Raw genomic sequence first — 22,866 nt, 5'->3', positions numbered from 1 at the left:
TTCACCTCCCATTAATCCATTAGTAGCCAGGTGATCCTGGCCAGGCTAAGTCACATAGGACCGATACCGGGGTGAGATATACCTGCCCTCATCCACTAAACCCACATGAGTCTCACAATATATACACACACATACAGTGCCTACAAGTAGTATTCAACCCCCTGCAGATTTAGCAGGTTTACACATTTGGAATTATCTTGGCATTGTGACATTTGGACTGTAGATCAGCCTGGAAGTGTGAAATGCAGCAGAAAGAAGGGAATTTTGTTACTTACCGTAAATTCCTTTTCTTCTAGCTCCTATTGGGAGACCCAGACGATTGGGTGTATAGCTACTGCCTCCGGAGGCCACACAAAGCATTACACTAAAAAGTGTAAGGCCCCTCCCCTTCTGGCTATACACCCCCAGTGGGATCACTGGCTCACCAGTTTTAGTGCAAAAGCAAGAAGGAGGAAAGCCAATAACTGGTTTAAACAAATTCACTCCGAAGTAACATCGGAGAACTGAAAACCATTCAACATGAACAACATGTGTACCCGAAAACAACCAAAAATCCCGAAGGACAACAGGGCGGGTGCTGGGTCTCCCAATAGGAGCTAGAAGAAAAGGAATTTACGGTAAGTAACAAAATTCCCTTCTTCTTCGGCGCTCCATTGGGAGACCCAGACGATTGGGACGTCCAAAAGCTGTCCCTGGGTGGGTAAAGAAATACCTCATGTTAGAGCTGCAAGACAGCCTTCCCCTACGGGGAGGCAACTGCCGCCTGCAGGACTCTTCTACCTAGGCTGGCGTCCGCCGAAGCATAGGTATGCACCTGATAATGTTTGGTGAAAGTGTGCAGACTCGACCAGGTAGCTGCCTGGCACACCTGTTGAGCCGTAGCCTGGTGCCGTAATGCCCAGGACGCATCCACGGCTCTGGTAGAATGGGCCTTCAGCCCTGATGGAACCGGAAGCCCAGTAGAACGGTAGGCTTCAAGGATTGGTTCCTTGATCCATTGAGCCAGGGTGGATGTTGCAGCCTGCGATCCCTTGCGCTGACCAGTGACAAGGACAAAGAGTGCATCCGAGCGGCGCAGGAGCGCCGTGCGGGAATGTAGATTCTGGGTGCTCTACACCAGATCCAACAATGCAAAGCCATTACATATCGATGAAATGGATAAAAGGAAGGTAAGGAGATATCCTGATTGTGATAAAAAGGGAATACCACCTTAGGGAGAAACTCTGGGATCGGACGCAGCTCTACCTTATCTTGGTGAACACCAGGAAGGGAGCTTTGGATGACCGCGCTGCTAGTTCGGACACTCTCCGAAAAGACGTGACCGCTACCAGAAAGGCCACTTTCTGTGAAAGTCGAGAAAGTGAAAACATCCCTCAGAGGCTCGAAGGGCGGCTCCTAGAGAGCAATTAATACCCTGTGCAGATCCCATGGGTCTGACGGCCTCTTGTACGGAGGGACAATGTGATAACCCCCCTGCAGGAACGTGTGTACCTGAGGAAGTCGTACTAGGCGCTTCTGAAAGAATACCGACAGCGCTGCGACTTGTCCTTTAAGGGAGCCGAGCGACAAACCTTTTCCCAATCCAGATGCAGGAAGGGGGGAAAAAGGAGACAATGCAAATGGCCAGGGAGACACTCCCTAAGCAGAGCACCAAGATAAGAATAACTTCCACGTCTTGTGGTAGATTTTGGCAGACGTCGGCTTCCTAGCCCGTCTCATGGTGGCAATGATGTCTTGAGATAATCCTGAAGACGCTAGGATCTCGGACTCGATGGCCGCACAGTCCGGATCAGGGCCGTAGAATTCAGTGGAAAGAACGGCCCTTGGGACAGTAAGTCTGGCCGGTCTGAGAGTGCCCACGGTTGGCCGACCGTGAGATGCCACAGATCCGGGACCACGACCTCCTCGGTCAGTCTGGGACGACGAGGATGGCGCGGCGGCAAGCGGAGCTGAGCTTGCGTAGCACTCTGGGCAACAGTGCCAGAGTAGAAAACACATAGGGTAGCTGGAACTGCGACCAATCCTGAACTAGGGCGCCTGCCGCCAGAGCTCTTTGCTCGTGAGACCGCGCCATGAAAATCGGGACCTTGTTGTTGTGCCGAGACGCCATTAGGTCGACGTCCGGCATCCCCCAGCGGCTACAGATTTCCTGACACCATACTGGGTGCAGAGGCCATTCCCCTGCGTCCATGCCCAGGCGACTGAGGAAGTCTGCTTCCCAATTTTCTACGCCCGGGATGTGAACTGCGGATATGGTGGATGCTCTGTCCCCCACCCACATCAGAATCCGCCGGATTGCCTGGTAGGCTTGGCGATGCGTGTTCCACCTTGGTGGGCGATGTCTGCCACCGCTGTGGAATTGTCCGACTGAATTCGGATCTGTTTTCCTTCCAGCCACTGCTGGAAGGCTTGCAGGGCAAGATGCACTGCCCAGATTTCCAGAACATTGATCTGAAGGATGCACTCCTCTGAAGAGAGTCCTTGACCGTCTGAGAAGGGAAACGTTCCTTTCTAGGGACGTCGACTCCCCAACCCATTGGCAAAGCATGTCCCATTGAAGTGGACGCAGATGAAACTGCGCGAAAGTGACTGCCTCTGCATGAGGCGTCTTAAGGGGTGTGACTGGCCTTGAAGGAGAGACTGCACCCCCGACTGTAGTGAACGCTGCTTGTCCAGCGGAAGCTTCACTATCGCTGAGGGAGTGTGAAACTCCATGCCCAGATATGTCAGCGATTGGGTCGGTGCCCGATGTAACCTTGAAAAGTTGATGATCCACCCGAAACTCTGGAGAGTCTCCAGCGCCACGTTCAGGCTGTGTCGGCATGCCTCTTGAGAGGGTGCCTTGACAAGTGGATCGTCCAGTAAGGATCACAGAGTGACCCTGAGAGTGCAGGACTGCTCCCACTGCTGCCCTGAACTTGGTGAAAACCCGTAGGGCTGTCGCCAGACCGAAGGGCAGGGCTACGCACTGAAGATGCTCGTCTTCAATAACGAAACGTAGCAAACGCTGGTGCTCTGGAGCAATCGGCACGTGGAGATAAGCAAAATCTCCTTGAGACATTGAGGCAATGACGGAGCGGAGGGTTACATCCGGAACCGCCTGGCCTTCACGTGCTTGGTGAGCAGTTTTAGGTCCAGAACGGAACGGAAAAAGCCACCCTTTTTTGGCACCCCAATAAGATTGGAGGAAAAAACCGTGTCTTGTTCCTGGAGAGGAACAGGGATTACCACTCCTTCTGCCTGCAGAAGAGCATCGGCTCGGTGGGGGGGGGGGGGAAGTTCTGAAGAGTCGAGCCGGAGGACGAGAACAGAGCTCTATCCTGGACACGTGAGACACAATGTCTCTCACCCACCGGTCTGTGACCTGTGGCAGCTAAATGTACCCAGAAGCGGGAGATTCTGCCACCAACCGCGGATGCGGAGAGAGAGAGCTGAAATACATGAGGAGATCGCCTTGGTAGCGGTTCCTCCTGCTGCCTTCCTTGGGCGTGAATGAGCCCGGCCGGAATCTGAGCCCCTCTGAGCCTTTTGAGCCCTTTTAGACGAGGACAATTGGGACTTGCCCGAGCCTGGGAAGGACCAACCTCGACTGTCCCCCCAGGACAGCATTACTAGGGTAAGTCGCAATGCAGACATTGCGAGGTTAAGGACACCACCTGCGGCACAGATGTACATGTGCTCAAGAGCAGCTGCGCAAGACCAGCTGAAATAGTTTAGAGTGCCCATACGGCTGCGAATGCCGGAGCAACCGACACGCTGATAGCTACACAGACAGATTTCAACCAGAGGTCTATCTGTCTGTCAATGGCATCTTTAAGTGAATTCCTATCTCCACTGCAACTATGGATCTAGCCGCAAGCCTGGAGATTGGGGGATCCACCTTTGGACCCTGGGTCCAGTGCTTTACCACGTCAGGGTAAAGGGATAACGTGCATCCTTAATACGTTTGGAGAAAACGTTTATCTGGTAAGCGTGGTGTTTCTGAACTGCGTCTCTGAAGTCAGCGTGGCCAGAAAAAGTACTCAATCTACGCATGAGTACTGAAAAAGGATTTCTCCAGCTGTGAAGCTGACTCCTCCACTGGGGGAGCTGAGGGAGCAATATCCAACATTCCCTTGATGGACGCTATAAGATCATTCACTATGGCGTCACCATCCGGTGTATCCGGATTGAGAGCGGTGTCAGGACCAAAGCCCTGATCAGCTACGTCTGCCTCATCATACAGAGAGGCGTCCTGCTGGGACCTTGACCAGTGATGAAGCCGAGTGCCGCACTCAGCGAGCTAGCTTAGGCTGTCTGGGACTGCCGTCCGTGTCAGAGCCTTCACCCTGGAATGCCTGGGACCCCCCCGGAGCACTGAGTACGTTCCAAATGAGGGTGGCCAGGGAGCATTAATCAAGATTGCCCATGGCCTGTCTGGACTGCAAAGTCTCCATCCCATGACAATCTCCGTCCCTGTCCCTGGACAGTGTTCACAGGTGGTTCCTTTGGCCACCTCTAGTAGAGACCCCGGCTGACCAAGTGCTACAGGGGAGCATTGCACACAATGGGGGTCAGTGGAACCTGCCGGTGGAACAGTATCACATGCAGGAAAAGCAGCATAGAAAGCCTGTGTTGCTTTTTTGCTGCTGTATTCTAGTCATCTATGCAATGTATAGCATACAAGCATAAACACATCAGCACATGCAATACAAGCAGCATAGAAAGCCTGTGCCTTGGCACCCTTGCTTTTTTGCTGCTGTTGTCCAGCCATCTAGGAGAATATAGCCCAGAGTAGCGACCGTACAGTGCAATGTATAGCATACAAGCATAAGTACAAATGAACACTTCAGCCATGCAATACAAGCAGCCTAGAAAACCTGTGCCTTAGCACCCTTGCGTTTTTGCTGCTGTTATCTCGCCATCTAGAAGGGCATCTAGCCAAAGATAGCGACCTACAGTGCAGTGTATAGCATACAAGCATAAAATACAAATGGACACTTCGGTATTTAGTGGGGTCAGCACTTCAGGTGCTGCTTACCGCCCGCCTATAACGCGGGTGTGTGGTCGCCAGAGCCCTGTGTTGGTTGCCCAGAGCATGTCTCCGTTCCCCAGCTCGGACTGCGTGCAGGAATGGCTGCCGGCGTCCTTCTCCAGCTCGTGTGACGAGGGGCGGGCCGTGGGCGTGCCCCAGACAAGAGCGGGAAACTGGCGTCCCACTGTGTCCAGTGAAGGGGGCTGGAGAATGCAAAGCAGACTCCAGCCCTCGGCGCTGACTGTCTGCACAGCGTCCCGCCTCTCCCCTGACTGGCAGGGCTGGAGGCGGGAACGAAACGAAAACTAGGCCGCAAAGCCGGGGACTCGAGTAATAAGCGCGGCCGTCCATGTGCACGGCCAGCGCGGAAGTCCCCGGCGCACCACAAGTCCCAGCCGCGCCACAATGTCAAAAACACCCAGCAACGGCCGGCGCGGCAGTTCCCAATACATAAAGTCACTCAGCAAAGCTGTAGTGAATAATAGCACGAGCGCTCCGCGCTGTTGCCCCCGGCGCACTAACACTCCCAGCAATGCTGGTGTGTGTGTGCGCGCTTGCCCGGGGACACAGAGTACCTTAATGTAGCAGGGCCTGTCCCTGACGATACTCAGCTCCATATCCAGCAGGTTCCCTGGGTCTGTGGATGGAGCCCGGTCTCAGTGCCTGGAGACCGGTAAGATCCCACTTCGCCCAGAGCCCTGAGGGGGGATGGGGAAGGAAAACAGCATGTGGGCTCCAGCCTCCGTACCCGCAATGGGTACCTCAACCTTACAAACCGCAAGTGGGGTGAGAAGGGAGCATGCTGGGGACCCCATATGGGCCCACTTTTCTTCCATCCGACATAGTCAGCAGCTGCTGCTGACTAAACAGTGGAGCTATGCGTGGATGTCTGACCTCCTTCGCACAAAGCAGAAAACTGGTGAGCCAGTGATCCCACTGGGGGTGTATAGCCAGAAGGGGAGGGGCCTTACACTTTTTAGTGTAATGCTTTGTGTGGCCTCCGGAGGCAGTAGCTATACACCCAATCGTCTGGGTCTCCCAATGGAGCGCCGAAGAAAGAATGTTATTTCTTTTTTTATTTTTTTTTTAAAAATTGTGAAAAGTTTATTCAGAGGTCATTTATTATTCAACCCCTCAAACCACCAGAATTCTGTTTGGTTCCCCTAAAGTATTAAGAAGTATTTCAGGCACAAAGAACAATGAGCTTCACATGTTTGGATTAATTATCTCTTTTTTCAGCCTTTTCTGACTAATTAAGACCCTCCCCAAACTTGTGGACAGCACTCATACTTGGTCAACATGGGAAAGACAAAGGAGCATTCCAAGGCCATCAGAGACAAGATCGTGGAGGGTCACAAGGCTGGCAACGGGTACAAAACCCTTTCCAAGGAGTTGGGCCTACCTGTCTCCACTGTTGGGAGCATCATCCGGAAGTGGAAGGCTTATGGAACTACTGTTAGCCTTCCACGGCCTGGACAGCTTTTGAAAGTTTCCTCCCGTGCCGAGGCCAGGCTTGTCCGAAGAGTCAAGGCTAACCCAAGGACAACAAGGAAGGAGCTCCGGGAAGATCTCATGGCAGTGGGGACATTGGTTTCGGTCAATACCATAAGTAACGTACTCCACCGCAGTGGTCTCCGTTCCAGACGAGCCCGTAAGGTACCTTTACTTTCAAAGCGTCATGTCAAGGCTCGTCTACAGTTTGCTCATGATCACTTGGAGGACTCTGAGACAGACTGGTTCAAGGTTCTCTGGTCTGATGAGACCAAGATCGAGTTCTTTGGTGCCAACCACACACGTGACGTTTGGAGACTGGATGGCACTGCATACGACCCCAAGAATACCATCCCTACAGTCAAGCATGGTGGTGGCAGCATCATACTGTGGGGCTGTTTCTCAGCCAAGGGGCCTGGCCATCTGGTCCGCATCCATGGGAAGATGGATAGCACGGCCTACCTGGAGATTTTGGCCAAGAACCTCCGCTCCTCCATCAAGGATCTTAAGATGGGTCGTCATTTCATCTTCCAACAAGACAACGACCCAAAGCACACAGCCAAGAAAACCAAGGCCTGGTTCAAGAGGGAAAAAATCAAGGTGTTGCAGTGGCCTAGTCAGTCTCCTGACCTTAACCCAATTGAAAACTTGTGGAAGGAGCTCAAGATTAAAGTCCACATGAGACACCCAAAGAACCTAGATAACTTGGAGAAGATCTGCATGGAGGAGTGGGCCAAGATAACTCCAGAGACCTGTGCCGCCCTGATCAGGTCTTATAAAAGACGAATATTAGCTGTAATTGCAAACAAGGGTTATTCCACAAAATATTAAACCTAGGGGTTGAATAATAATTGACCCACACTTTTATGTTGAAAATTTATTAAAATTTAACTGAGCAACAAAACTTGTTGGTTTGTAAGATTTATGCATCTGTTAATAAATCCTGCTCTTGTTTGAAGTTTGCAGGCTCTAACTTATTTGCATCTTATCAAACCTGCTAAATCTACGGGGGGTTGTATACTACTTGTAGGCACTGTACATACATACACACACACACACACACACACACACACACACACACACACACTGGCATGAAAAGGTTTGTGCAGCCATAGTCAAAATGACTTATTGTGAACAGCTAAGCAAGTTGAAGATGAAATGATCTCTGAAAGGCCTGAAGTTAATGATGACACCTTTCCTTTGTATTTTTATTATATATATATATATATATATATATATATATATATATATATATATATATATATATATATATATCATTCATGTTTTGCATTTTTAAAGTAGCAAAAATGGAAAATAGGTTGATTCAAAAGTTTGGGCACCCTACACAGTTAGTACCTAGTAGCACCTACTTTGGCAAGTATCATAGCTTATAAACGCTTTTTTTAGCCAACCAAGAGCGTTTGAATTCTTATTTGAGAGATTTTCATCCATTCTTATTTGGAGGCCGTCTATTACGGATTTTCACATGTGTTTAGGATCATATCCATTTGTGGAAGCCATCCTCTTTTCAACTTCAGCTTTTTTACATATAGCGTTGTGTTTGCATCAAGAATTAGTTGAAATTTCATTGAATCCATTCTTTCTTCTACCCGTAAAATGTTCTCCATGCCATTGGCTGCAGCAGAACCCCACCACATGATTGATCCACCCCCATGGTTAATTGCTGATGAGATACTCTTTTCTTGAAATTCTGTGTCCTTTTTTCTCCACATCAATCATTGTGGTCAAAGAGTTCTTTTTTAACCTCATCACTTCACAGGACTTGTTTACAAAATACATCATCTTCTTTAGATGTTCTTTCGCAGACTTCTGATGCTGAATTTTATGGTAAAAATGCAGGCGAGGTTTTCTTCAGATGACTCTTCCATGAGGCCATATTTGTGCAGATGTCTCTGAACAGTAGAACAATGTACCACAACTCCAGAGTCGGCTAAATCTTCCTGAAGGTCTTTTGCAGTCAGTCAGGGGTTCTGATTTGCCTCTCTAGCAATCCTACGAGTAGCTCTCACAGAAATTTTGCTTTGTTTTCCAGACCTTATAGTTATAGTTTTGGTTTTTTTAAGGTTGAAGGGAGACTCTAAGTCCATCTAGTTCAACCCGTAGCCTAACATGTTGATCCAGAGGAAGGCAAAAAAACCCCCAATGTGGCAAACAAGTTCCAATGGGGAAAAAAATGTCCTTCCTTCGTCCACATCCGGCAATCAGACTAGTTCCCTGGATCAACACCCTGTCATAACATCTAAACATAACCATAAGTCTTCTCTTTTCTAGAGTAAATAGACCTAATTTTGATAACCTTTCCATGTATTGTAATGCACCCACTGCATTTATTATTTTAGTTGCCCGTCTCTGAACCCTTTCAAGTTCAGTAATGTCTTTCTTGAGCACCGGTGCCCAAAATTGTACACAATACTCCAAGTGTGGTCTGACGAGTGATTTGTACAGAGGGAGAATGATGTTTTCATCTCGTGCCCCCAGACCTCTTCTAATGCATCCCATCACCCTATTTGCTTTGGTGGCTGCTGCCTGACACTGGGCACTCCAATTTAGCTTCTTATTGACTAAGATGCCTAAGTCTTTTTCCATGTCTGATTTCCCCAGCAGTTTCCCATTTAGTAAGTAATCGTAGCATCTGTTTCTCCTTCCCATGTGCAGAACCTTACACTTATCTGTGTTAAACCTCAGCTGCCATTTTTCAGCCCAATTCTCCAATTTACTCAAATCCATCTGTAGTTGCAAACTGTCCTCCTTTGTGTTAACTACCTTACATAGTTTTGTATCATCTGCAAATACTGATATTTTACTCTGTAAACCATCCACCAGGTCATTAATAAATATATTAAATAGTAGGGGGCCCAATACAGACCCCTGTTGCACCCCACTAGTAACCCTGGCCCAATCTGAGTATGCACCTTATCTTGACCTCTACTCTTCCTCGTAACTGACATTTCTTAATTACATTTCAAACTGAGGAAAGGGCAACTTGAAAACACTTTGCTATCTTCTTATAGCTTTCTCCTGCTTTGTGGGCCTCCACCATTTTCAGAGTGCTAGGCAGCTGCCTAGAAGAAGCCATGGCTGCTGTTTTTTTGGCACAAGGTTAAAAGAGGCATGGTGTTTATAAAGCTATGAAATTTGCATCACCTGGCATTTCCTAATGATGATAGTGAACAAGCTATAACCCTAACAGGCTAAATAAGGGCTGAAATCTTAGTCAAAGTTATCTGAGCACACAAATCTCCGAGGGTGCTTAAACTTTTGCATCGGCCCATTTTCCTTTTTGTAATTTTTAAAATGTAAAAGATGAATACATTTTTTTTTTTGCTTGAAATGCAAAGGAAATGTGTGATCTTTAACTTTATGCCATTTAGAGATCATTTCATCTTCAACTTGCTTGAGTGTTCACAATAACACTAATTTTGACCAGGGGTGCCCAAACTTTTACATGCCACTGTATGTATATGTGTATATATATTTTACACACACACACACACACACACACACACACACACACACACACACACACACACACACACACACACACACAATATATACAGTGCCTTGTGAAAGTATTGGGCCCCCTTGAATTTTTCAACCTTTTCCCACATTTCAGGCGTCAAACAAAGATAAAATGTTAATGTTCTGGTGAAATATCTACAACAAGTGACACAATTGTGAAGATGAAGGAAATTTATTGCTTATTTTAAACTTTTGTAAAAAAATAAATAACTGAAAATTGGGGCGTGCAATATTATTCATCCCCTGTAAGTGAATCCTTTGTAGCACCCCCTTTTTCTGCGATTACAGCTGCAGTCTCTTGGGGTCTGTGTCTATCAGTTTTGCACATGGAGAGGTGAAATTCTCGCCCATTCTTCCTGTGTAAACAGCTGGATCTGAGTGAGGTTGGATGGAGATGTTTGTGAACAGCAGTTTTCAGCTCTTTCCACAGATTCTCGATTGGGTTCAGTTCTGGACTGTGACTTGGCCATTCTAACACCTGGATACGGTTATTTGTGAACCATTCCATTGTAGATTTTGCTTTGTGTTTGGGATCATTGTCTTGTTGGAAGACAAATCTCCGTCCCAGTCTCAGGTCTTTTGCAGACTCCAACAGGTTTTCTTCAAGAATGGTCCTGTATTTGGCTCCATCCATCTTTCCATCAATTTTAACCATCTTCCCTGTCCCTGCTGAAGAAAAGCAGTCCCAATCCATGATGCTGCTACCACCATGTTTGACAGTGGGGATGGTGTGTTCAGGGTGATGAGCTGTGTTGCTTTTATCGTTTGGCATTGTGCCCATATAGTGTGATTTTGGTTTCCTCTGAGCAGAGCACCTTCTTCCACATGTTTGGTGTCTCTAGGTGGCTTGTGGCAAACGTTAAAGGACACTTTTTATGGATATCTTTGAGAAATGGCTGTCTTCTTGCCACTCTTCCATAAAAGAAGACAATAGAGAGGGGTGTTTGATGCCGCGCCAAAAGATCACTTGCTCAGATAGTCAGACCAATGTCACTTTATTTTCATCCAGGTCTACGCGTTTCAGGAGCACCTGCTCCCTTCCTCAGGACCGTCAGTATACAAATAACATCAAATCTGTCTCACAGAAGATCAGACATACAATAAATAGTCATAGTGACGTCATAGGGCCATCCCTCTAAAAAAAAAAACAGGCGGGAACGAGGTGCCACGTTGTCAGTTATGACGTGTTAAACAGATTTTGTGGATATATACAAAAAACATAACATTTAGAACAGTAGAAAGATCGTAAACATAGACATCTCTCATAGAAAAAGAAACCAATGAAAAAACCAAAAAAAACAAAAAAACAAGAATAAAGCACACAAATTGTGTATCAAAAAAGTATACATCAACGTACGAAAAACCGTTGATTCACAATTGATAATGCAAATACTGAAAGTGGAATACACCGGGATCAAACCCGGGGTGGTAAGGGCGCAAAGGAATATACCAATAGGTGTGTGTTGAATTAAATATCGAGGGGGAAACACTGTAATAGTGTGTGTCGCCACCCAGGAGTGCACGGTTTTAATCAAAAAAAGAGGGGTTGTGATTTACTATATCAGCACAAAGTGCAGGTGATCTCGTGGAAACAAGCAGACAAGGAAAAAACCCAGGAGGGATTCTACAGGAATCAAGATTCAAGACCGCAGTTTACTATCGGGCAGAAGCGTGGGAAAAAAACGAACCACGCATGCGTCCCAAGTCTGTGCTGGGAACCGAAGGTTAAACAAGTTCAAGACCATGGGAAAAAACTCATAGCGCATGCGCGATCATAGAAAACACCCAGCACTCGCCTAGGACAGCGAAAAAAAGGGGGACAGCATAGAACTAGGAAAAAAACCCGGCAGCCGTACAGGACCAGGGCATACCCTAGGACGCTTATAATGAGCAAAAATATAGAATTAGAGAAAAAAAATTTTTTGCGGAAAAACACCAAACAGAAAAGTGAGAACGGTATCAATGCCGGTTATACCGAAAACAGTCACGATCCATATTCAAAAAAAAGGGGGGGTTTTGTGCAATGAGTGAAGGGAAAAAAAGTGTATATATATATATAAATATATAAATATATATAAGTACGGGATAAAGAAGAATGGGAAGGGGTCCTCATAAACCTGACAACAGTAAAACAAACTAAAAGTGAAATAATAGACATGTGAAAATATATATAAATCCGGTCATGTGATAGTGACCACCCTAAGAAAACAATTGGAACCAATTGTTATACGTGCACACAAAGGAGAAACGTCTACAGGATATACACGCATAATCAAAAACACCAAAGAAATAAACATATATAACACTGCATATGTGTAAAGGTAGAATCAAAGGTTCAAATAACCGACGGTAAGAGGAAGAAATAAAAAGTAAGCTAAAACCATCAGACCTGGTCATAAAATCATATAAAACATGCGATTCAACAATTAGGTTGATCATAATGAATAAAAACATACAATTAAAATCAAAATAAATATATATATATATGCACTTAAAAAAAAATATATATATATATATATATAAAACAATAAGTAAAAAAATATATTATATAAAACAGAGGAGGTGGTATTCAATATAAACCACTGAAACCACAATAAAAATATAAGTGAAATAAAAGTGAAATAAAATAGGTAGTACTCCTCATACAACACTAAAACACAATAAAATTATCAATGAAATAGATCCGTCACCTCATTTAAGCCCCGAGGTTTAAGGGTATTGAGCCTATAGATCCAATAGGTTTCTTTTCTACCCAGAACTTCCAACCTGTTAGGATTATGTGCAGGTATCTGGTCAATAGGGGTGACTTTTAATTTAATTTTTTTATTATGATAAATGGTAGTATGACGGGACAACCCATGAAGCATGTAACCCACTTTAATGTTATGCCTGTGGGAGTTAATTCTGTTATGCAGGGCTTGAATCGTTCTCCCTACATAACGCTTCCCACAGTCGCACTCAATCAAATAAATGACATGGTCCGATTGACAATTCAGATGACTCTGTATCGGAAAATCCATATCCCCCGAGTCAGATCCAAAGGAGACTCTACCATGTTGGATAGATTTGCAGCACAAACAATTTTTGGTCAGGCATCTATACGACCCGGAAGGTTTATTAGTATTGATATTATTATTAATAGTGCTGGAGGAACTCTTCAGTCTGCTCGGGGCTAGCTGATTCTTTAGGTTGGAAGCCCTGCGAAAAGTGATTCCAGGATGAGTGGGTAAAACATCTTTGAGGAAAGGGTCATTGCGTAATATAGACCAATGTTTCTTTAATATCCCTCTGATGGCATCTCCATCACTACTAAACGTCGTTATGAAATTGGAAGCAAAATTATCCTTGGGGACAGATTTACCATCTAAATCAGCAGCTGCAGGGGGAGGGGCACCCTGCCCCTGACGTCTATTATCCTGATACGCTTTTTTTAAAACAGTCAAAGGGTATTTTTTATATAAAAATATCTCTTTTAAAACCAAAGATTGCTCCTTGAAATCATTGTCTAATGTACAATTTCTCCTGATCCTTTGGTACTGATTTTTAGGAATGTTAAGTAACCACTTATCAAAGTGATTACTACTAAAATCAATATATCCATTGCAATCCACTTTCTTAAAAAAGGTTTTTGTCAGGATGGAGCCTTCAGTATGAGAAATGGTCAGATCCAGAAAATTAATAGAAGTCTGATCCACAGTGGGTGAAAATCTCAAACCCCAGGTATTATTCTCTATACCCTCTAAGAAAGGAGCGAGATTGTTCTCAATATTGTCCCAAATAATGAATAGGTCGTCTATATACCTCTTATAAACGACCACATGTTTGAATAGTTCAGAAGAATAAATAAACAATGTTTCAAAAAGCCCCATAACCAGATTCGCAAATGTAGGTGCTGCTTTTGAACCCATGGCCACGCCACAGCACTGGTGATAGATCCTGTCTTGGAAAGTAAAAAAGTTATTTCTGGAAATAAATTCCATACTATCAAGAATGAACTTTTTTTGCTCAGTAGGTAAACGATCATCCATCTCTAAGTATTGCCTAAAACATTCAAGACCAAGGTCGTGGGGGATATTCGTATACAGAGAGGCGACGTCAAGGGTCAAGAAAAGAAACGAATCCTTCCATACAATGTTTTTCAAAACATTTATAAGTTGAGGAGAATCTCTGAGGTAGCTTCTCAAATTAAAAACATGAGTCCTCATGATAGAATCGACGTAAGCCGCCATATTCTCAGTGAGTGCCCCAATCCCTGAGATGATGGGCCTCCCAGGGGGATTAGTCAAGCTCTTATGCATCTTAGGGAGGTGGTAGTAAAATGCCAATTTTGGGTTTTTGACATCCAAAAACTTGAATTCATCTTTATTGAGGACCCCTGATTCAGAGGCTCCCTTGATTAGGGTATGATACCTGGAAATAGAATCCTGATATAGTGACATCTCCACTACCTCATAATGTGCACTGTTGGACAACATCCTTAAGGCCTCCTGGACATAACTGCTTTTGTCTTGTAAGACAATACCCCCTCCTTTATCAGCACTGCGAATAACCAAATCAGTATTATTTTTCTTCAGGGAAGAAAGGGCCATTTTTTCCTCTCTGGATAGGTTAGTTTTAGTAGAATACTAAAATAAGTAATACTACTAAAACTAACCTATCCAGAGAGGAAAAAATGGCCCTTTCTTCCCTGAAAAATAATACTGATTTGGTTATTCGCAGTGCTGATAAAGGAGGGGGTATTGTCTTACAAGACAAAAGCAGTTATGTCCAGGAGGCCTTAAGGATGTTGTCCAACAGTGCACATTATGAGGTAGTGGAGATGTCACTATATCAGGATTCTATTTCCAGGTATCATACCCTAATCAAGGGAGCCTCTGAATCAGGGGTCCTCAATAAAGATGAATTCAAGTTTTTGGATGTCAAAAACCCAAAATTGGCATTTTACTACCACCTCCCTAAGATACATAAGAGCTTGACTAATCCCCCTGGGAGGCCCATCATCTCAGGGATTGGGGCACTCACTGAGAATATGGCGGCTTACGTCGATTCTATCATGAGGACTCATGTTTTTAATTTGAGAAGCTACCTCAGAGATTCTCCTCAACTTATAAATGTTTTGAAAAACATTGTATGGAAGGATTCGTTTCTTTTCTTGACCCTTGACGTCGCCTCTCTGTATACGAATATCCCCCACGACCTTGGTCTTGAATGTTTTAGGCAATACTTAGAGATGGATGATCGTTTACCTACTGAGCAAAAAAAGTTCATTCTTGATAGTATGGAATTTATTTCCAGAAATAACTTTTTTACTTTCCAAGACAGGATCTATCACCAGTGCTGTGGCGTGGCCATGGGTTCAAAAGCAGCACCTACATTTGCGAATCTGGTTATGGGGCTTTTTGAAACATTGTTTATTTATTCTTCTGAACTATTCAAACATGTGGTCGTTTATAAGAGGTATATAGACGACCTATTCATTATTTGGGACAATATTGAGAACAATCTCGCTCCTTTCTTAGAGGGTATAGAGAATAATACCTGGGGTTTGAGATTTTCACCCACTGTGGATCAGACTTCTATTAATTTTCTGGATCTGACCATTTCTCATACTGAAGGCTCCATCCTGACAAAAACCTTTTTTAAGAAAGTGGATTGCAATGGATATATTGATTTTAGTAGTAATCACTTTGATAAGTGGTTACTTAACATTCCTAAAAATCAGTACCAAAGGATCAGGAGAAATTGTACATTAGACAATGATTTCAAGGAGCAATCTTTGGTTTTAAAAGAGAGATTTTTATATAAAAAATACCCTTTGACTGTTTTAAAAAAAGCGTATCAGGATAATAGACGTCAGGGGCAGGGTGCCCCTCCCCCTGCAGCTGCTGATTTAGATGGTAAATCTGTCCCCAAGGATAATTTTGCTTCCAATTTCATAACGACGTTTAGTAGTGATGGAGATGCCATCAGAGGGATATTAAAGAAACATTGGTCTATATTACGCAATGACCCTTTCCTCAAAGATGTTTTACCCACTCATCCTGGAATCACTTTTCGCAGGGCCTCCAACCTAAAGAATCAGCTAGCCCCGAGCAGACTGAAGAGTTCCTCCAGCACTATTAATAATAATATCAATACTAATAAACCTTCCGGGTCGTATAGATGCCTGACCAAAAATTGTTTGTGCTGCAAATCTATCCAACATGGTAGAGTCTCCTTTGGATCTGACTCGGGGGATATGGATTTTCCGATACAGAGTCATCTGAATTGTCAATCGGACCATGTCATTTATTTGATTGAGTGCGACTGTGGGAAGCGTTATGTAGGGAGAACGATTCAAGCCCTGCATAACAGAATTAACTCCCACAGGCATAACATTAAAGTGGGGTACATGCTTCATGGGTTGTCCCGTCATACTACCATTTATCATAATAAAAAAATTAAATTAAAAGTCACCCCTATTGACCAGATACCTGCACATAATCCTAACAGGTTGGAAGTTCTGGGTAGAAAAGAAACCTATTGGATCTATAGGCTCAATACCCTTAAACCTCGGGGCTTAAATGAGGTGACGGATCTATTTCATTGATAATTTTATTGTGTTTTAGTGTTGTATGAGGAGTACTACCTATTTTATTTCACTTTTATTTCACTTATATTTTTATTGTGGTTTCAGTGGTTTATATTGAATACCACCTCCTCTGTTTTATATAATATATTTTTTTACTTATTGTTTTATATATATATATATATATTTTTTTTAAGTGCATATATATATATATATATATATATATTTATTTTGATTTTAATTGTATGTTTTTATTCATTATGATCAACCTAATTGTTGAATCGCATGTTTTATATGATTTTATGACCAGGTCTGATGGTTTTAGCTTACTTTTTATTTCTTCCTCTTACCGTCGGTTATTTGAACCTTTGATTCTACCTTTACACATATGCAGTGTTATATATGTTTATTTCTTTGGTGTTTTTGATTATGCGTGTATATCCTGTAGACGTTTCTCCTTTGTGTGCACGTATAACAATTGGTTCCAATTGTTTTCTTAGGGTGGTCACTATCACATGACCGGATTTATATATATTTTCACATGTCTATTATTTCACTTTTAGTTTGTTTTACTGTTGTCAGGTTTATGAGGACCCCTTCCCATTCTTCTTTATCCCGTACTTATATATATTTATATATTTATATATTTATATATATATACACTTTTTTCCCTTCACTCATTGCACAAAACCCCCCCTTTTTTTTGAATATGGATCGTGACTGTTTTCGGTATAACCGGCATTGATACCGTTCTCACTTTTCTGTTTGGTGTTTTTCCGCAAAAAAATTTTTTTCTCTAATTCTATATTTTTGCTCATTATAAGCTTCCTAGGGTATGCCCTGGTCCTGTACGGGTGCCGGGTTTTTTTCCTAGTTCTATGCTGTCCCCCTTTTTTTCGCTGTCCTAGGCGAGTGCTGGGTGTTTTCTATGATCGCGCATGCGCTATGAGTTTTTTCCCACGGTCTTGAACTTGTTTAACCTTCGGTTCCCAGCACAGACCTGGGACGCATGCGTGGTTCGTTTTTTTCCCACGCTTCTGCCCGATAGTAAACTGCGGTCTTGAATCTTGATTCCTGTAGAATCCCTCCTGGGTTTTTTCCTTGTCTGCTTGTTTCCACGAGATCACCTGCACTTTGTGCTGATATAGTAAATCACAACCCCTCTTTTTTTGATTAAAACCGTGCACTCCTGGGTGGCGACACACACTATTACAGTGTTTCCCCCTCGATATTTAATTCAACACACACCTATTGGTATATTCCTTTGCGCCCTTACCACCCCGGGTTTGATCCCGGTGTATTCCACTTTCAGTATTTGCATTATCAATTGTGAATCAACGGTTTTTCGTACGTTGATGTATACTTTTTTGATACACAATTTGTGTGCTTTATTCTTGTTTTTTTGTTTTTTTTGGTTTTTTCATTGGTTTCTTTTTCTATGAGAGATGTCTATGTTTACGATCTTTCTACTGTTCTAAATGTTATGTTTTTTGTATATATCCACAAAATCTGTTTAACACGTCATAACTGACAACGTGGCACCTCGTTCCCGCCTGTTTTTTTCTTTAGAGGGATGGCCCTATGACGTCACTATGACTATTTATTGTATGTCTGATCTTCTGTGAGACAGATTTGATGTTATTTGTATACTGACGGTCCTGAGGAAGGGAGCAGGTGCTCCTGAAACGCGTAGACCTGGATGAAAATAAAGTGACATTGGTCTGACTATCTGAGCAAGTGATCTTTTGGCGCGGCATCAAACACCCCTCTATTGTCTTCTGTTATCTGCCACTGGGTGGCTGCAGCCGTGGATCGATTATTTATGCTGAAATAGTGGTTGTGACTCTCACAACCACATCTGGTGAGTAGTATTACTCCCCCCTCCCCTCCCTACATTTTGTTGGGTAAGACCCTATTTGCGCTTGTTTGTCCACAGCTCTCTTGTTCACTCTTCCATAAAGGCAGATTTGTGCAGTGTACGGCTGATTGTTGTGCTATGGACAGACTCTCCCACCTCAGCTGTAGATCTCTGCAGATCATCCAGAGGGATCATGGGCCTCTTGGCTGCGTCTCTGATCAGTCTTCTCCTTGTGTGAGATGAAAGTTTGGATGGACGGCCGGGTCTTGGTAGATTTGCAGTGTGATTCTCCTTCCATTTCAATATGATCGCTTGCACAGTGCTTCTTGGGATGTTTAAAGTTGTGGAAATCTATTTGTAACCAAATCCGGCTTTAAGCTTCTCCACAACAGTATCACGGACCTGCCTGTTGTGTTCCTTGGTCTTCATGATGCTCTCTGCGCTTTACACAGAACCCTGATACTATCACAGAGCAGGGGCATTATACGGAGACTTGATTACACACAGGGGCTTATATTCATCATCATCAGTCATTTAGGACAACATTGGATCATTCAGAGACCCTCAATCACCTTCTGGAGGGAGTTTCTGCACTGACAGTAAAGGGGATGAATAATATTGCACGCACCAATTTTCAGTTATTTATTTTTAATAAAAGTTTAAAATAAGCAATAAATTTCCTTCCTCTTCACAATTGTGTCACTTGTTGTTGATTCTTCTCCAGAACATTCACATTTTATATTTATGTTTGAAGCCTGAAATGTGGGAAAAGGTTGAAAAATTCAAGGGGCCGAATACTTTCGCAAGGCACTGTATGTTCCTAAAAATATGCTGGCTTATTGTAACCGTGAACATGAAAAGCAAAGATTGATCGTTTCACCTTTTTTATTCTCAGCTGACGGACATCTTTCTCTGCGATCTGCTCCGTGGTGAACTGAGAAAAAAAAAAAAGAAAAATTTATCAGACAGATTATTATTACACACTGGGTGGGGCGTCCGACGTGTTACTACACACCGGGGGGGCTTCCGACGTGTTACTACACACCGGGGGGGGCGTCTGACGTGTTACTACACACCGGGGGAGCTTCCGACGTGTTACTACACACCGGGGGGGGCTTCCGACGTGTTACTACACACCGGGGGGGGGCGTCCGACGTGTTACTACACACCGGGGGGGGCGTCCGACGTGTTACTACACACCGGGGGGGGGGGGCGTCCGACGTGTTACTACACACCGGTGGGGCTTCCGACGTGTTACTACACACCGGGGGGGGCGTCTGACGTGTTACTACACACCGGGGGAGCTTCCGACGTGTTACTACACACCGGGGGGGGCTTCCGACGTGTTACTACACACCGGGGGGGGGCGTCCGACGTGTTACTACACACCGGGGGGGGCGTCCGACGTGTTACTACACACCGGGGGGGGGGGGCGTCCGACGTGTTACTACACACCGGGGGGGGCTTCCGACGTGTTACTACACACCGGGGGGGGGCGTCTGACGTGTTACTACACACCGGGGGAGCTTCCGACGTGTTACTACACACCGGGGGGGGCTTCCGACGTGTTACTACACACCGGGGGGGGCGTCCGACGTGTTACTACACACCGGGGGGGGGCGTCCGACGTGTTACTACACACCGGGGGGGGGGGCGTCCGACGTGTTACTACACACCGGGGGGGGGGCGTCCGACGTGTTACTACACACCGGGGGGGGGGCGTCCGACGGGTTTCTACACACCGGGGGGGGGCGCCCGATGGGTTTCTACACACCGGGGAGGGACACAACCGACGGACTACTACAGACCGGGGGGGGAACGTCCGACATGTTACTACAGACCGGGGAAGGGGGGGGGGCGTCCGACATGCTACTACAGACCGGGGGGGTGGGGGGCGTCCGACATGTTACTACAGACCGGGGGGGGGGGGCGTCCGACATGTTACTACAGACCCGTGGGGGGGGGGGCGTCCGACATGTTACTACAGACCCGGGGGGGGGGGGGGGGGGCGTCCGACATGTTACTATACAGACCGGGGATGTAGACGATTGCTTCGGGTTGAGCCATGTGATCACTATTCCCACAGTATACACCATACTGGAAGAATCTCTCACACTCACCATTGTGTAGGGGTCAAAGTCCTCCACATACTTCTGAAATCCCTCAATAGAAGGAGACAAACCATCATTAGGGCAGAGAATCCGAAGAGCGGGGGAGGGGAAGGTGAAACACCCGACAGCCGAGAGCCTAAACATGTAACATGCTTAATAATGGTGGGAGACCGGGCTCAATATAGGCCGCACCCAGAGTCTCAGAGGAACAACCACAACACACAAAGACATTTACTGGCACAAGAGGTCAGGAAGGAAAGCTGAGCACTGATTGGTTGATTTGAGCTCCGATCACCAACATCATCTACAACTATGAAGACAAGAACTAGAAAGATTCAGTGCAATGGCTGAAGAAGGAAGAAAGCAGAGCTCTGGGGACGAAAGCACAAAGCGGGGGAAGAAAGCAGAGCTCAAGGGAAGAAAAACCAGCAAAGAGAAAAATAACAGGGCACCAGGAAAGAAAGCAGAGCACCGGGGAAGAAAGAAAGCAGAGCACCGGGGAAGAAAAACCAAGAAAGAACAGGGCACCTGGGAAGAATGCAGGGCAACGGGGAAGAAAGCAGAGCACCGGGGAAGAAAGCAGAGCACCGGGGAAGAAAAACCAAGAAAGAACAGGGCACCTGGGAAGAATGCAGGGCAACGGGAAGAAAGCAGAGCACCGGGGAAGAAAGCAGAGCATCGGGGAAGAAAGCAGAGCACCGGGGAAGAAAAACCAAGAAAGAACAGGGCACCTGGGAAGAATGCAGGGCAACGGGGAAGAAAGCAGAGCATCGGGGAAGAAAGCACGAGAGAGGAAAGAGAACAGGGCAATGGGGAAGAAAGAGCGAGGGAGGGAAGAGAACACGGCACCCAGGAAGAAAGAGCAAGAGGAAAGAACAGGGAACCGTGGAAGAAAGAGCAAGAGAGGGAAAATAACAGGGAACCGTGGAAGAAAGAGCAAGAGAGGAAAGAGAACAGGGCACTCGGAAGAAAGCGCAAGAGAGGGAAAAGAACAGGGAACCTGGGAAGGAAGAGCAATAGAGGGAAAAGAACAGGGAACCGGGGAAGGAAGCACGAGAGAGGAAAGAGAACAGGGAACCGGGGAAGGAAGCACGAGAGAGGAAAGAGAACAGGGAACCGGGGAAGGAAGCACGAGAGAGGAAAGAGAATAGGGCACTCGGGAAGAAAGAGCAAAAGAGGGAAAAGAACAGGGAACCTGGGAAGGAAGAGCAAGAGAGGGAAAAGAACAGGGAACCTGGGAAGGAAGAGCAAGAGAGGGAAAAGAACAGGGAACCCAGGAAGAAAGGGCAAGAGTGGAAAAAAAAAAAACCATGGAACAGGGGAAGAAGAAAGAGTGAGAGAGGGAAGAGAACAAGGCACGGCACTTAGAAGGACAGTGCGACGGAGAGAAGACACCTGGGAAGACAAACGGAAAAAGGGAGGAGAGCAGCGCTCTCAGAAAGACAGCGAAAAAGAGAAGAGACCAAGGCATCTGGGGAAGACAGAACAAGGGAGGGAGAAGAGAAAAAACACACAAGAAAGAAAAAGGTGGAAGCAAGCGAGGTACACAGGAATACCGAGTGGGGGAAGGAAGGTACTATCATAAATTGCATAAGGCAAAAAATATTGTCCCTGTATGCCAAAACCTATATTTGACGAGGGGCAAGCACCCCGAAACACTGTGTCTGCAAATTGGGATTCTGATCTGGCTTATATATCCTAGGTCATATGCAAAGGATTGTTAAAAATCCACATTTGACTTTTAGGATCGCTACTTCCAATAGGTGGCGCTGCGCTAGAGTTTGTCTCCTTTGCTGGAGAGACAATTTAAAACTTATATTTGACACTCTTGTAAGACAGAGGAAAAGAAGAAAAGATCACAGCACCCAGAAGACAAAGGGGAAGGGTCATGGCACCCAGAGGTATTACTTGTCGCTTGTTTAATCGGAAGGACGAGTTGTAGACGACCATTTCGCTTTAGCATCTCCGGTTGCTGCAGAACAGAAACATTACAGGGACGATTATAGACTTCTAATATCTACCCTGAGGAAGGGACTGTGACCCCGTGCACGGCCGAGGCTGCAATCCACCAACAATCCGCTCTACATCAATCATGTGACTACACGAGAACATCTGACTTGTAGGCATCCGAAAGTCATTACGTTTCCTCAGAAGGAAGGTTAGGCTCAGCTCGACAGCTGGATAGGTGATCAGAAGTAAAAAAATAGCACAAAAATGTAAAACTTCGGCACCAGTGAAAAAGACGAGTAGTAGACTTGTGTCTTTATTCAAGAGTCCAAACAAA

The 22,866-nt window shown here is 45.3% G+C and overlaps 1 protein-coding gene across 1 annotated transcript in view; it reads right to left on the bottom strand.

Annotated features, from left to right (window-relative positions):
- The window catches only part of USH1C (USH1 protein network component harmonin), a 170,729-nt gene that overhangs the window by 27,508 nt on the left and 120,355 nt on the right, over positions 1 to 22,866 (bottom strand). The window contains 4 exon segments of the mRNA XM_075326472.1: positions 19,352 to 19,405; positions 20,592 to 20,633; positions 22,491 to 22,532; positions 22,534 to 22,554. Of these exon segments, the coding sequence (XP_075182587.1) occupies positions 19,352 to 19,405; positions 20,592 to 20,633; positions 22,491 to 22,532; positions 22,534 to 22,554 (159 nt within the window).

Source organism: Anomaloglossus baeobatrachus, chromosome 10 (assembly GCF_048569485.1).
Source record: "Anomaloglossus baeobatrachus isolate aAnoBae1 chromosome 10, aAnoBae1.hap1, whole genome shotgun sequence".
In the NCBI taxonomy this organism is placed as follows: Eukaryota; Metazoa; Chordata; class Amphibia; order Anura; family Aromobatidae; genus Anomaloglossus; species Anomaloglossus baeobatrachus.
The sequence above is the reverse complement of the archived record's forward strand: the minus strand, read 5'-3'. Positions and strand labels throughout refer to the sequence as shown.